Here is a 14,676-nt window from a genome sequence, read left to right as displayed (position 1 = left end):
TAAAGTTCTTCATTAACTACATTAACCGCAGCCCTGAAATTTAGCAGGCATGACCCGGCGGAGCTGAATCTCAGAATGAAAATGTCCTTGATGGCCAGATTGGACTATAAATGGTCTTTCTTTCTTTTTTTTGCATCTGTGAGAGAACCCCAGCAGCACAGTATTTCTAGTTGTGAGAACATGTCCATTATCTGTGTCATACATGAAAACTGGGCCTCACAGGCCTGCTGTGTCAGTACACTGTAAGTAACACAGGTTCATTTCGGCATCTCTTCACAGGCCTCTGCAGTGAGCTGCGTCCTGCCCAGTCAGAGGTTGCTCTGGCTGCTGGTTCGAATCCGACAGAACAACCAGCAGCTGTTCCAAGGGTAGTCCAGCCTGTCACCCAGTCCTCCCAGTCCAGACTGTACAGTATGCTGCTGAGGTCTGGAGCTGTTTGTCTGCCTGGTGAGAAAACACAAACGTCATGTACCAACCAGTTTCAGGCCTCAGACCCGACTAGACTAAGATCAGGGCAGTCAGAAGCTCCAGCCTGAGGTTTATAAAGTTGGGCAGGTGGAGCAGAGACTGAACTTCAGAGTTGGAGTCATTGTTTCTGTGTGTAAATGAAGTTGCTGCGTCTTCCTGCAGGAACCAGAGACAAAGGTGGGCGAGCGCTGCTTACCGTCTCCACCACGAGCCCCGTGTGGTCCCACCTGGACTGTGACAGCACTGAGCTGCCCCGCCTCCTCCTTTACTACACCTCCACCCTCAGGTACACTCCTCTGTTACTGTTGTTACCCAGGTCTCTGTGCTGTCCACCCTCTGATATCACTTCTTTCATGGAACAGGAAGGAGGTGCTAGCTTCGGGGCTGACGGTGTTGGTGGATGCCCGTGGAGCTGCTCCCTCTCCCGCCCTGTACTCCGCCCTCAGGTCGCTGCAGGTGAGTTGGTTATGATTGAGCTACCTGGAGACAGGAGCTCTGTGCTGTGGAGCTGCAGACTGAGCGCGTGCGAGAAAAGGTGGCTTTACTAATTCTGGAGTCTCTCTCATGTTTCAGCCCCTCAGAGTCGTTTTATTCTCCAGGAGTCATTTAGAGAAACATGCACTCGTGAGAGACAGCATCTCAGCTCCTATTAAAACAATGATGCAGCTGCTCCTGATGAGGAATACATGCAGAACGTGAATAGTGGAGAAACATTTGTAGAGAGCAGAATATGTCGTCCTTCTTATCTCTGATCGACCATGAATCTGAGAATGTTTTTTACATTTTCAATCATGATTTCTTGTTTCTGTTTAAAGTATCAAAGTTGAAGCTGTAGGTTTCTGTTGAGCCACAGTTTTTTTAGTTTCTGGTCAAACAGGAAATGGATTATGGATCCTTACTCTGTCCTCCCCTCTGGCATCCAGGTCTGAACATCGTCAGTGACCTTCAGGAACGAGGGGACAGTCAGTTAGTTTAAAAAAAAAGAAGTTTTTTTTCCCGTAAACTTTATCTCCACCTCACTGGAAAACTTAGGAAGAGAGAAGTGTGGTTACAGAGGCCAACTGAGCTCCTTAATGATGTGCTCTGATTGGTCAGTGACCAACAGGGGGCGTTAGTTACAAACTGCGGTGGTTGGAGGACTGCTCTGCTGCTGCTTTTGAAATTTATCGTTTATGGATTAGAAACAAGTCCACACACAGCTTTGTATAGTTCCAGTCAGCTGGTTTCACTGACAGACTGAACCCAGAGAGGTCAGAGGTCGTGAGTATAACGCATCAACAACAGCACTCTTTGTCTACCAGTGCTTTTCTTTAATATATGGGTTCAGTGACTCACAGGCTATTTCTATCTGAATTTATTAGCATTAATCAAACTTTAAATCCTGAAAGCAGAACATCTGAAAAGCTCGACCCCCAGCAGACTAACAACCTGAAAATCAACCAGACTCCAGTTTTTAGCCCCGTTTTAAGAACGGTTTTGTTTCCTGATGTATTTTATTAGTTTAATTCTGTTTTTAGTGGTTTTCTCTGAAAATGTGGTCAATTGGTTCTTGTTCTAAATACATGAACAACGTGTGTGTGTGTGTGTGTGTGTGTGTGTGTGTGCGCGTGTGCGTGCGTGTGCGCAGGAGGACACACCAGTCTCCATCCACGGTGTTTTGATCCTTGCTAACAAGGACTCATCTCTGCGTGTGGACAAACCTGCAGCTACACAGGTAACACTTTACACCGCAGCTGCTCACAAACACCTTTGTGTGAATGTATGTTTTAAAGTGTGCGTTGATGTTTCTGTTGTGCAGGTGGAGGTGCTGAGCTCTCCAAAGTCTGTCCAGAAACACGTGGAGCTCCGACAGCTTCCCGTGGAGTTTGGAGGATCCTTCATCTTCAGTCAGAGCAGCTGGGTCAGCTTCAGATTGGTCAGTGTAAAACTCGCACACAGATTAAAATGAACAGTCAAAAAGAAACAACAAGGCAGACGTGTAACAGTGAAACACACGAACGCGGTGAAGTCTGTTTGTTAGAACAATGTCAAACCTTTCTTAAGTGTTTCGATGATTTGTAGTCATCAGAAAACTGTTTCACCTACATGAGTATAAGACTCAGACTCATATTCCATGTTTGTACTGATGCGTGTTGGACAGACGTCTCAGTGTCACGACAAACCCAAATCAGTCAGCACAGGTTAATCCCTGCTCGCTGGTGCAGGTGAGGCATGTCTGATTCTGGACTTTCACAGCTCCTCTTTGCTTTTCTGCAGCTGAAACGTTGCATGCTTCATTAAAAAATAATTGGACAGGTTGTCCCACATTCCTGGGGTGCTAATGACATGAGGTTTGTATCGTAGAGTGGAAGGTTTTATTCACCTTCCAGTTGACTATTTAAAGCTTCTTTTCTTCTTTCATAAGTGAGTTTAAGTGTGCGGCTTTGGAAACGATTCACACAATGAAAATGTGTGTTTGTCCCTCAGAGACTGGAGCAGCTGACCCGTCAGTGTGAGGACGTCATCAGCCTGCTGCAGAAGAGCATCAACGCGCTGCAATCCACACCTTTACCGAACACCGCTGAGGTAAAAACACACACGGCATGGAAAGAGAGTGCTAGATCTGTGTCTACTCCTCACCTGTAAAAGGCCGACGGGGTACTGTGATTACCCCGCCAGCCGGGTGCGCGTGGACACCTTAGTTTGTACATGCGAGAGTGAGGCAGCAGAGGAGCTTCAAATTGATACCATAGGTGTGTCTGCTGAGGGGTAGCCAGTATTTTTACTTTAGGAACCTAAATCTGTCCAATTAACAACAAATTTGTTAGTTATATAAGAACAATCGGGGGGAGGTTGTAGTCTTTAGGAGAGCTAAGGACTACAACTCAGTCAGTTGAACTCTGAACCATCCTCCCCGCTTGGAGTTTGAGATACAGTCGTCTTTTTAAGATATCTGATTGGATGACTGAAAGACTGTCTCGTGCTCCTAATCCTTTCTGGGCAAATGGCACTCTGACCAAATTCACGGTGCTATTCCAGAACTTTTTCAAAACTTTTGTAAAGTTTATCATTTCCTGTTCTTATGTTATACAAATTGGGTTTAATATAAAACTGGAAATGAGGTCTAAAAGTTGGGCTCATTGAAAACATGAACAGTTTCAACAGGAGGCTGTTGATCCCTTCACAAGTATTAAAATCCACTCTGCGTGTTTTTATTCACTTGAACAGTTTGTGGTTTTGCTCTGTTCTCACATAAAGGTTCAGACACCAGCTCAAACCTCTCTGTCTTTGCCAGGATGCCGAGCTGCTGCTGTCCCGCTACAGGGCAGTGATGTGCAGCATCCTCGCAGACAGCCGATTGGTGCAGCTCCAGCAGGAGGGCGGCGCCTCGCTGGCGTGGCTGCGCAGGGAGGAGAGCAGCGTCGGCGTGGCGGTGGACCAGCGGGCGGCGGTGGAGTCAGTGTCGGCTCTGTACGAGCAGGTGGACGAGCTGCTCCACCGCCTGGTGATGCTGTCCAACTCCAAAACGCAGGAGCTGAACTTCATCGCAGACTTCAGGAACCTGGAGCAAGGTTTCAGCGAGGTCAGTCTGAGCACGCTCAGTATGCATCGTTCATACTGACATTTACATCAGTGTCGTCTTAATGTGAGGAGTTGACTTCATGATGAACCGTGACTCTAAGTGACACTGAGACACTCCCACCTCCTTTGTTTCCTTGGTTACGCTCTTAGCCAGTGATCAAAGTGTGGACAGCAGCCCCCTGGTGTGCTGTGAAGGTACTGCAAGTAGGCCAAAAGAAGTAATGCACAATAAATACATTAAAAAAATATAATTTTCAAATGTTTTTCTTTTTTTTAACCTGAACTCTGGTGTCTTGTATCTTGTCAGTAGGAGGAAAAAACTAAAGTGGAGTTGTGGTTGTCAGATGTAGGGAGGTTTTAACTTACTACATCTTTTTTGTGAAATGGAGGCATGTTTGGAAATATGCGCTCTAAGCTGTAAGCAATCGAATTATTACCTGATAACATCAGATTAATATCAGATCAATAACCATCAACAGAAAAACACCAATTATGTGTTTGGAGTTAAACTGGAACGAGTTCGTCTTCTGAAGCTTTGACAGGATGAAACACTTCCCTCCCTGAGCACACTCACAAATGAATGATTAGGAAAATGAATAAACATTAGATGATATATGGATTTCATAAATGGGTAATTCAGGTTAAAGTAGATCCATATGTGAGTGATTTGCTGCTTGTGGGTGTGGATGAACTGTCAGACATTTGGCCCTCAGGCATAGACGAGCTGACAGAGCTGCAGCATTGATTGGTTCTCTTTTTCCTTTCTTAGCCTTATTTTTTGTTTTTCTGTCATTCTTTGACTTCGTAACCATAAAAAAAAAGTGTCGACTGGAGTTCTGTTTGGTTTTTTAAGAAGTGTGTGTGTGTGTGTGTGTGTGTGTGTGTGTGTGTCAGGTGAAGACGTGGCTACAGGAGGTTGGTGAAGTTCGTCTGAAGAGTCTGGAAGAGCCGGCAGACTCTCTGGTGCTTCTGAATGAAAAACAGCAGGACTACAAGGACTTCTGCACAACGGCATACGTACGACACACACACACACTCTCTCTCTCACTCGTTCAAACATTTCTTTTAGCACTGGTCCCCACAGAGGATGAGGTCTGTTTCCTCTGTGTGCAGGACCAGTGTAAACGAGGGAAGGAGCTGCTGTCTCGGCTGGAGCGCCGGGACGACGTGCCGTCCGCTGACCTCCACATTTACGAGGACAAAGTTCACTCCTTCTGGGCTCAGCTGCAGGATTTCACTCAGCGGGTCAGCAGTACCGGGCAGAACATCGAGCGGGCCGTCCGACTCTACGGCTTCTTAGATCAGGTACAGTCACTGAAGCTGTGGCTCATCGGATCGGTTTTTAATGGCAGTTTGAGCCTCACAGTCATCTAAATGTGTAAATCTATATTTAATCTGGTGCTTTCTGAGATTAGCTAAAGTGAATTTCAGTGTTGTGAACAGTACTTGCTGCTCTTTCTGATTATAGCTCCAGCTGTGCTCTGATTTTTCATGTTTTACTGTCTCTCGGTTTAAACCATCTGAGAAGCCTGTCAGCTCTGTCTGAGCAGCTTCGAATCCATCTTCAGAAATCTAATTTTAGCTGCATGTAAAACAGCTGAATGTGGATCGGAGCAGCTGGTTTGTCGTGTCTCTCCTCCTCCTCCTCATATCGTCTCCCTGCAGTGAAACTGACAGCTTGTATTGAGGCCAGGAGGATGAAGAGGGGGGAGAGAGTGTCAATATTGCTTTGTGTACTGGACTCTTTGTAAAGGGGTGTGAGGGGGGTGATGGTCTTTGTCCACATGACTCTGTCTTGTAGGTTTGTTTGTGTGTTTTTATGTCATGCTGATATTTTTATAATGTGCAGATTCTTGAAATTCAGTCATGAAATAGTTGAAGTTGTCCCTCAGACATCCTATAAAAACAAACGCACCGACCACAAAAGTTTCTTCGATCGTTGTTCACATCATAACCAAGAGCGACACGGTGTGAACTCCGGCGCACTTTCGGTTTTCTTTCAGAAAAGATTCAGACTCGTGTCATATTAGGACGTACACAGCGTAGGATGAGGACAGGGCCGTAGATCGACCGGTAAATCGACAGCTTTGCTTTTACCCTCTTCTCCACAACAGATCGGTACAGCGTCCACATCACTACAGACACCACCCCAATCTAGTCTGTCAGTCTCTCACTCGTGAAAAAGACCCTGAGATACTTAAACTCCTCCACGTGGGGCAGCAACAAGTCCTGTGACAACTGAAAAATCAAGAATCCAGTTGATCTGTCCAGATCCCAACACACACACACACACACACACACACACACACACACACACACACACACACACACACACACACACACACACACACACACACACACACACACACACACATTGGGTCCCAGCCACACTTAGCCCGAAGAAGTTACATGGTCCACATTCCTGCAACAAACTATATTTTCTATATCATCTCCCGAGGTGCAGCAGCTGCTGGGCCTCCTGCTGCCTCTTCAAAAAAAACAGCCGCTCATCCAAAGTCCCTTCTGACGACCTCGCGCGTCCGTAGACCTTTGTCTTTCATTTCATTTGTTTCATTTGTTTTTCGAAAGGATGATCCCAAATTCCCTGTAAAAAGACACTTCATGATAAGTTGGTACAGAAATCAAGCGTACAATTACCAACAAAGTAATTATGGTTTTTGCTATAGCTCATAAGCTCGTGCGAATGAACATGACGGACCGACACATTTTTACTCGCTCGGTTTGCTGCAAAGTTGAACTAAACCAAAGGAGAGAAACAGCCTCTCTGTTGAAATGCAACATAGACATAGAAGATTTCTATTTGGGGAAAACAAAAATTGAAATTGCGATGACAAGAAGATTATTTTTCATTGTGTGGAAGTCTTTTCAAGCCTCACTTCCTGTCCTGTCCTGACATGTCTGCTCTGTGGGTGAAAACATCAGCCTGTGGGGATCCGAGCCGCCTCACTCAGTGGTGGGCTCGGCCGGTCGGCAGGCACGTGTTTCAGACCGATGTTTAAACTTTCACCAGTGAAGTTTGTTCGGATGCTTTAGTCACGCCACCAAATTCTGCACAACACCAACCACAGAGTGTGCTGAAGTTTCCTCTCTGATACACTAAGCAGGCAGTACTGACCTGACACACACAGACGGGAATGAAGCGTGTGTGTGCGTGCGTGTGTGTGTGCGTGTGTCTATGTGTGTGTGTGCGTGTGCGTGCGTGCGTGTGTGTGTGCGTGTGTGTGTGGTCGGTCTAGGTATCACTCCGGTGCCAAGTTTTCTTTCCATCCCCCTTTCATTCCTTTCACCACAAAGTCTTTGTCGCCGTGGTGATGCCCCCCCTCCTCTCCTCCTGGGACCGCCCATCTGCCATTCAGCCCATTGATGAAGTTTGGGGGGGTCACTGTGTGTGTGTGTGTGTGTGTGTGTGTGTGTGTGTGTGGTCAGGATGCTGCTCTCTGCGCGAATCACTCAGGCTTCAGAGCTTCAGCTGAACACACAGGTACGATACACACTTCTTACTGTTTTTTGTTGTTGTTTTTTTAAAAACACACACAGCTGAGGTTTGCTTTGGAGAAGTTTTATCAGCACGTGTGTGTGTGTGTGGCAGTTTTTCAGCCGTTTGATGTTAACTTGGCGTCACTTTGACTACAGAGAGATCTTTGAAGCTGCTCTCGCTGCTTGTTGCTCGCTCTCTTTCTGCGCGCGCGTGTGTGTGTGTTACCAGTTTACCTGCTGCAGATGTTATCGTGTCGTTTCCAGATCACGCATGTTGTCATGTTGCTGCGGCTCAGTGACATTCCCACCCTGACTCGTGTTTTTTGCATATAAAGCAACACAGGGTTGCTGTCTGTTTCGATGATGGTGTGTCGGAGGTAATTTTGCTTGTCATGCGTTTTGGGGACGGAGACTCCAGCTAGAGTCTGCAGGAAAGGAAAGGAAATGGGTATTAGCAAATACAAAACTGGCTGTCTGCTCCATTTCACAGCAGTCACAGCGGCAGCATCATTCCCTTTTCCGCTTTGTCGTGTCCACATTGTTCACAGCTGAGTGGCAGGAAAAAACTCCAACAGCTGGCAGAGCGCTCTGTGCTCATAGGTGGACGATAAAGGGAGCAATCTCAGGCTACGGGTTTATTCTGCTGTACCTACACACACTGTCATTTCATTTCAAGGAGCCAGTAAAGAAACTTTAACCTTCCAGTCAGTAAACCAGCTGCTCCACCACAGCTATCAGAGCTCAGTCTCCAAAATCAGTTTGATTCATACCAAGTTTTCTCTTCAGAGGGGATGAGCAGCATTCGGAGAAAACATTTGTTTTTTCTTGTATTTACTTATTTTTAAATATTTTTGGTAAAATCACTTAATCGTGATTAGATATTGGGGGAAAATGATGAATTCTATAATTTTGATCCATTTCCAGTTCACCCGTTACCTCTTTAAGAATCTTTAAAAATAACAGCTTTTAGCACAGCAGCGAGGTTTGGCCAGGCGCTAGCAGCTCCACGTGGGCTCGTTTTCAGAATAGTTTCACCACGTTGCCTAGTTTCTTCTCGGATGGCGATACACCAGATCTGGTCATGTGTCAGCTCATTTATTTAATACGCACCACTCGAACACAGTATTGGGTTCATTCTGAACCTCGTCGGTACCTGCTGTGATCCAAACCGTCGACACCTCCTCGGATCAGTTCCTCCGACTGCGTTCTGGCAGCAGTTCCCTTCTGTCAGCTATGACATGCTAGCATGTAGATGTGTTTTTATAATAAGTGATTTTATATTGAAAGGAAGGAGATCAGTTTCCTCTGATCTGGACAGGATACAGCATCTGTCAGTTTTATGTTTTTAAGTTTTCCGTTTTGCACCGAAAACGATGTGTGACAGTTTGTCAGGTAGTGTCTGAATTCTTGAATATTGTGAGCTCACAGTGACCTTTGACCATGAAAATCTTACCCTCCATCTTCGAGTTCAAGTAATTTTTTTTGCCATGTTTAAGTATCTCAAGAATGGGACAAATGGACACCTGAAAACACGACAGCTCTGGGCACAGCTGTTTCTGACGTCGGGGCATAAAAACACTGGTATTGGAGGATTCTGCCTTGTTTGACATTTCTTCCTTTTATATGAAGACTTCAGAATAAAAGCACAGAATATAGAAACGGAGCAAAGAGTGAAGAAACAAAGTGAAACAAAAGACTTCTTTCACATCAACAAGAGTTTGAAGACAAAACGCTCTCCTCCAGGAACCGCAGAACCGTTTGAAGTAGGTTCACCACTACTCCTCTGAAGGAGGAGGAAAGGAGCCCTACCCCCTCCTTTTATATGGTTTGGAGGGTTTTGGCCTCCTCCGCCCTCCCTCTGTTTCCCCTCCTCCTCTTTGGTTGACTGGCTCCAGGCCTGGAGTCCTGCAGGGCCACTGTCCCCAAAACCACAGCCCGTGTGCTCCTGTTTATCCCTCCTCCCCCTCCTGCCTCCCCCCTCTGCAGCACCATAACAACCACATGTTATTTTAATTAGAGTCCTCCTCTTCTCTGCCCCACGTTTTCACTCCCTCTCTTGTTTGGAAACATCCAGAGGCGAGCTGAAACAATCGGCCGAATAATCAATTTATTGATCGACGGAAACGTAATCGGCATCTGTTCTGATCATTGATTGTCGGAGGCCTGAAAATAGATTAAAAGCAAATGTTGTCAGGTTTGTGAAGTGGAAATGGTCCAGTAACGCTGGATCCAAAGCTTCCTTACTTGGAAAGCAGTACATTTCTTCAGCCTTACTTTATAAATCGATGTGAACGATGCTAAAATAATGAAAGTAGACGAAAACAAAGGAACAATCTGTTCCTCATATTATTATATGAACAGTTTACAACACTTATCTGAAGGACCTTCATATTGAAGTGTAAAGATCCTAAATATTAGAGAGGCTCATGTGATCACTGGGCTCTGTGAGCAGTACTTGGTGATGATAGGGAGGAAGAACACTCTTTTAACAGGAAGAGACCTCCAGTAGAGGGAGGGTCAGCCTTTGGTAATAATGGTACATGCACAGCAGCCCACAACTTGGTCCAAAGAAGCTGCGCGTGTTCAAGTTTCCAACCGTTAATTCTCCAGTCTTTAACCTGGCAGCTAATGCTAACCGTCCCAGACAATCACTGCTAACGGCCGGCCATCATGTGTGCTGCCTCCTGCACGCTCGACCAGGTGTTTCTCTACCTAAACCACAGAGTAGCGCCTGCTGTGTGCTACATGTGGAAGACATTCCAGCCTGTTGCTGCTGAAATAGTCCAAAGACACACAGCATCTGGGTTCATGAAAAGCTTTTTATACAGTCAGAATATTGAGATCTACATTGGTCATTTCCACAGTCCAACCACTGTCTGCCACGGTCTCTGCAGGTAAACTATTCATTATAAAAAGGTCCTCTGAAAACACCCCAAGTCATCTTCATTTAAAGTGGTCCAATCAGATCTTAATAAAATGATTAAACCTGGCTGACAACTAAAATGTACCCACAGTTGTTGTGTTGTAGAATCGAAGATAAAGAGTACAGTTACAATAAAGGACTGCTGTGACGATCCTCTCTCTCTCTCTCACACACACACACACACACACACACACACACACACACACACACACACACACACACACACACACACACACACACACACCTTTGTGCATGTGGGAAGTGAGCGGCTGCAGCGATCAGGACACATCAGCAGCTAATCGGTCTGGAGAGCGCTGACCCGGTAGCCTCCTGCCACATCGATGTCCATATGGTTTCATTGTTAGCACGTCCTGTCGGATCATATCTGTGTCACCGCCTTGGTTGTTTACGTCGACCTCATGAAGACGTCTGAATGGATTATTATTAGACCTTATCTAATGAAATATTAACTGACACATCCGTCTGTTTTTGGACCACTTTCTCCTCTTTGAGCCTTTCTGGGAAGACTGATTGAAGAGTTGGTGTAGGTAGAGATAGATGTTGGAGCACACCTCCACCTTCTCAGGCAGGCGTGCAGCAGATGATTGTTGTGCCACAAACCTCTGTGCTTTGCACGTTTAGACTCAAACCATCGCCGCTGTCACCAAATCAGCCGAGACTGAAGTGTCAGAGCTGCTCCTCAGTGTTCTGCGATGCTGGTGGGTTGTTTTCTTTCAGCAGGCACTGAAGAGGGTGTCTGCACCCTCACAGTGAACCCTCACCCTGCTGTGCTTCCAGCGCCCTCTGCTGGCCACACCCTGCCCAAACCCAACCCGCTGTCAGTGCTGCTGAACTTTCCCTCTCCAGGCCTTGAAAAGTTTGGAATAACCTGCACATGACCTTGTGTGCGTGTGTGTCTCCTGCTGTTTTAGTGGTGAAGTAATATGTTAGCTGCATGTCAGGAAGGTAAAGACTCATTCAGTCATTCTTCAGTGGAGAAGCAGGAGGCCTCTGGTCTTTAATTTACCACACACACACACACACACACACACACACACACTCTCCTCCCCCTCCAGCCTTCAGCAAAAAGGAGATTGGCGGTCGACTCCTTCGTGGTGCGCACACAAACACGAGCTCACACTTCAAAGCTCTCTGACTACACACTTGCAGAGTGACGTCATTGTCGGTCTGTTCTTGTTGTTTGTCCGAACAGACAGAAAAAACGGAGACGCCCTGAATGTTTCAGTGCCGGGTCCGAGTTCTGCTCGCTTTAAAGGAAAAGCTGGAACGGCTTGGACCAGGAAACATCACTTTGAAAACAAACGAGGAAAACGTCTTCTCAGAGAGATGGTTTAAAAGTTTACATGTTACATCAGCTGTTTTAGTGCGGGCCCTTTAGGACCTCCTCCATGTGAGAAGAGGACCTGCACCATGGCATCTTTGTGTGTGACCCTAGCAAAAAAAAAAAAGTGGGCGGGGAAAAGGTGGGTGTTCAACTTGATTGGGGAAACTTAAAATGTTCCCATCATAACCAGCTAAAGTAACCCCATCACTTCCTGCCTTTTTCTTTTTTCAGTCTTTTTGCTTTTGAATTTATTAAAACGAAGAAAAAAAAAACATTTCTTCAGTGGGCTGCTGTCTAGGGTCAAAGGTCATGTCATCTGGACAAAATAGATCTTCTGCTCTTTGAATTTTTTAAACGATGATATTTGAGTTTCAGATTGTTTTTCATGTTATAGTAAAACACCTCTGACCGCTGGGGTGTCACAGCGTCTGTAAATGTTGATTTGAAGCGTCGGGCGAGCAGCAGCCTCAGAGAGCGTTTCCTTCATCCATCACAACCAGCTGGACACAAAGTTCCTGCTGGGCTTTAGCTCTGGTTCTGATGTTTAGTTATCATTTTGAACAGGGTGCCACTGAGAGTGTTTTCTATTGTCCTTAACCAACCAATGAGCACGCACTACAGCGTGACTGCTGATTGTTTGGGTTTTTTTGTTTTTAGTTAGTCGTCTTATTTAATTTCTGACAGATTTTTGATGCTGTCTGACTTTCTCCTGAGCGCCCCCTGCTGTACTTCAGCTAAACTGCAGTCATTTTAACAGGAAGTGGAATGGCACCTTTCCATCGGCTCTCCATATGACTCTCCCCTCTCTCTCTGCAGGCTTATGGCTGGGCGCTGCAGGGTATGCGTCACCTAGCTGGGATCAGTATGGAGGACTGCACACTGCCAGACAAATGCCAAGCTGTGATTGGCTGCCTGGAGGACTACCAGCGTCTGCACCCACCAATCTCAGACGCCTGTTTTCAGGAAATGAAGGTGGCTGCGGGTGAACTGCGGGGCGAGCGAGGCCTTCGTCAGTGGAGCTTCGCTTGGTCAAAGTGTCAAGAGACCAAGAAGATGTTTGACAGGAAGATGGAGGCAGCACTCAAGACGCGTGACTCCGCCCACAGGCGCCGCTCTGACTCTGCCACCAGCAGGAGCTCCATCTCCTCCAGGAAGTCTCTGTCAGGACTCTGGCTCTCCTCCCGCCTGCCAGAGGAGAAAACAAATGCCTCCTCGGTTCTTTCCATTACCTCCACCCCTGCTGGCTCCGCCTCCCCTCCCACCCCGCAGCACACGCCGCTCCTCCGGCGACTTTTTCGCAGCTCCTCCTCAGACGAGTCCTCAGACCGTGTGGATATCACTTCCTGCAGTCCCAGACTCCCCCGCCTGGATTCTTCTCCCTGCTTCACTCCATCGTCGTCTTCCTTCTCCCTCTCCTCTTCCTCCTCTTCCTTCTCCTGCAGACGACAGCAGCTCAGGAAGACTCAGAGTTTCGACTGCCCCGCCACCCCGGAGACGTCGCGCTACAGCCCGTCTGCTCGCGCCCTCAGCGAGCCAGTGCGCAGAGGAAACACGGGTGTGTTCATCCGTGGTCTGGAGGTCAGCAGCACTGAGGCAGCAGACCGCACGCTCTGCCCCAGGACGCCTTCTCACAGCTGGGGAGGACAGGGGCCACATAGCCCCGGGACACCCAGCACACCCACCGGAGAACCCCGACCCAGGAGCAGGTGGGTAATCCTGGTTCTCAGACTGAATTTGTAGACTGACACTTCTCTGCTGACATCTCTGTGTGTGTGTGTGTGTGTGTGTGTGCAGCAAGCTGCGTCACATTGTGGAGGAGATGGTGAACACGGAGCGCGAGTACGTCCGCTCACTGCGTTACATCATACATCACTACTTCCCTGAGATGGACCGAGCAGACCTCCCGCAGGATCTCAGGGGGAAACGCACTGTCGTCTTCGGCAACCTGGAGAAACTCCTCGACTTCCACAGCCAGTTTTTCCTGAAGGAGCTGGAGGCCTGCTCGAAGCATCCGCTCAGAGTGCCACACTGCTTCCTCAGACACGTAGGGGACGGACACACACACACACACACACACACACACACACACACACACACACACACACACACACACACACACACACGTACTCTGTGTGAATGTGTTTGTTGTTTGTGTTGAACAGCAGGAGCAGTTCGGTCTGTACGCTCTTTACAGCAAGAACAAACCCAAGTCTGACGCTCTTCTGGCGAATCACGGACACTCCTTCTTCAGAGTGAGAACTACAACCACCACCTCTGACCTTTGACCTTCATGTGACCTCATATTTGTACTCGCACTAACCCCTGCCCCCCTCGTTCCTGCAGAGGAAGCAGCTGGAACTGGGCGATAAGATGGACCTGTCCTCCTACCTGCTGAAGCCCGTTCAGAGGATGAGCAAATACGCGCTGCTCCTCACTGACCTCATGAAGGAGGTGGGCGTGGCACAAGAGGCGGAGCTTACGGCACTGCAGTCTGCCACCAATATGGTCAAGTTCCAGCTTCGCCATGGAAACGACCTGTTGGCCATGGACGCCATTCGAGACTGTGACGTAAGTGTAGCCTGATCTGAGCTCAGGTGAAACTCGTGTTCTAGACTCACCAGAAATATTGATCTGAGGTGAAAGTCCCCTCCACATCACACATGAATCAAATTCAAGGAGCAGAACTTCTGGAACTGATCACTTGTTTCAAAATCCTTGATGATGGTCTCCTAAAAATTTCTGGATCCAAAATCCTGAAAAACTTTTTTAGTAGTCCAACTAAAAACCAATCACACGACCGCCTTGATGGACATGATTACCACAGTAAGATGGGAGGTTTGTGTTTGTGGGTTTCATGATAAAGACGGAGCTCAAGGTGAGA

General features: G+C 47.2%; 1 protein-coding gene across 4 annotated transcripts in view; it reads left to right on the top strand.

Moving 5' to 3' along the window:
• Positions 1 to 14,676, top strand: part of plekhg4 (pleckstrin homology domain containing, family G (with RhoGef domain) member 4) — a 65,404-nt gene that overhangs the window by 48,031 nt on the left and 2,697 nt on the right. For all 4 annotated transcript variants that reach the window (XM_080300769.1, XM_026176094.2, XM_026176103.2 and 1 more), the window contains exons 4-16: positions 280 to 447; positions 631 to 754; positions 831 to 924; positions 2,096 to 2,182; positions 2,267 to 2,383; positions 2,935 to 3,033; positions 3,743 to 4,030; positions 4,924 to 5,046; positions 5,143 to 5,334; positions 12,612 to 13,501; positions 13,590 to 13,839; positions 13,958 to 14,047; positions 14,139 to 14,363. In XM_080300769.1, the coding sequence (XP_080156895.1) occupies positions 280 to 447; positions 631 to 754; positions 831 to 924; positions 2,096 to 2,182; positions 2,267 to 2,383; positions 2,935 to 3,033; positions 3,743 to 4,030; positions 4,924 to 5,046; positions 5,143 to 5,334; positions 12,612 to 13,501; positions 13,590 to 13,839; positions 13,958 to 14,047; positions 14,139 to 14,363 (2,747 nt within the window). The remainder of the gene's footprint in view (positions 1 to 279; positions 448 to 630; positions 755 to 830; positions 925 to 2,095; positions 2,183 to 2,266; positions 2,384 to 2,934; positions 3,034 to 3,742; positions 4,031 to 4,923; positions 5,047 to 5,142; positions 5,335 to 12,611; positions 13,502 to 13,589; positions 13,840 to 13,957; positions 14,048 to 14,138; positions 14,364 to 14,676) is intronic.

This window comes from Astatotilapia calliptera, chromosome 1 (assembly GCF_964374335.1).
Source record: "Astatotilapia calliptera chromosome 1, fAstCal68.1, whole genome shotgun sequence".
NCBI lineage: Eukaryota > Metazoa > Chordata > Actinopteri > Cichliformes > Cichlidae > Astatotilapia > Astatotilapia calliptera.
Note: the sequence above shows the minus strand (reverse complement) of the source record. Positions and strands in the feature narration are given on the sequence as shown.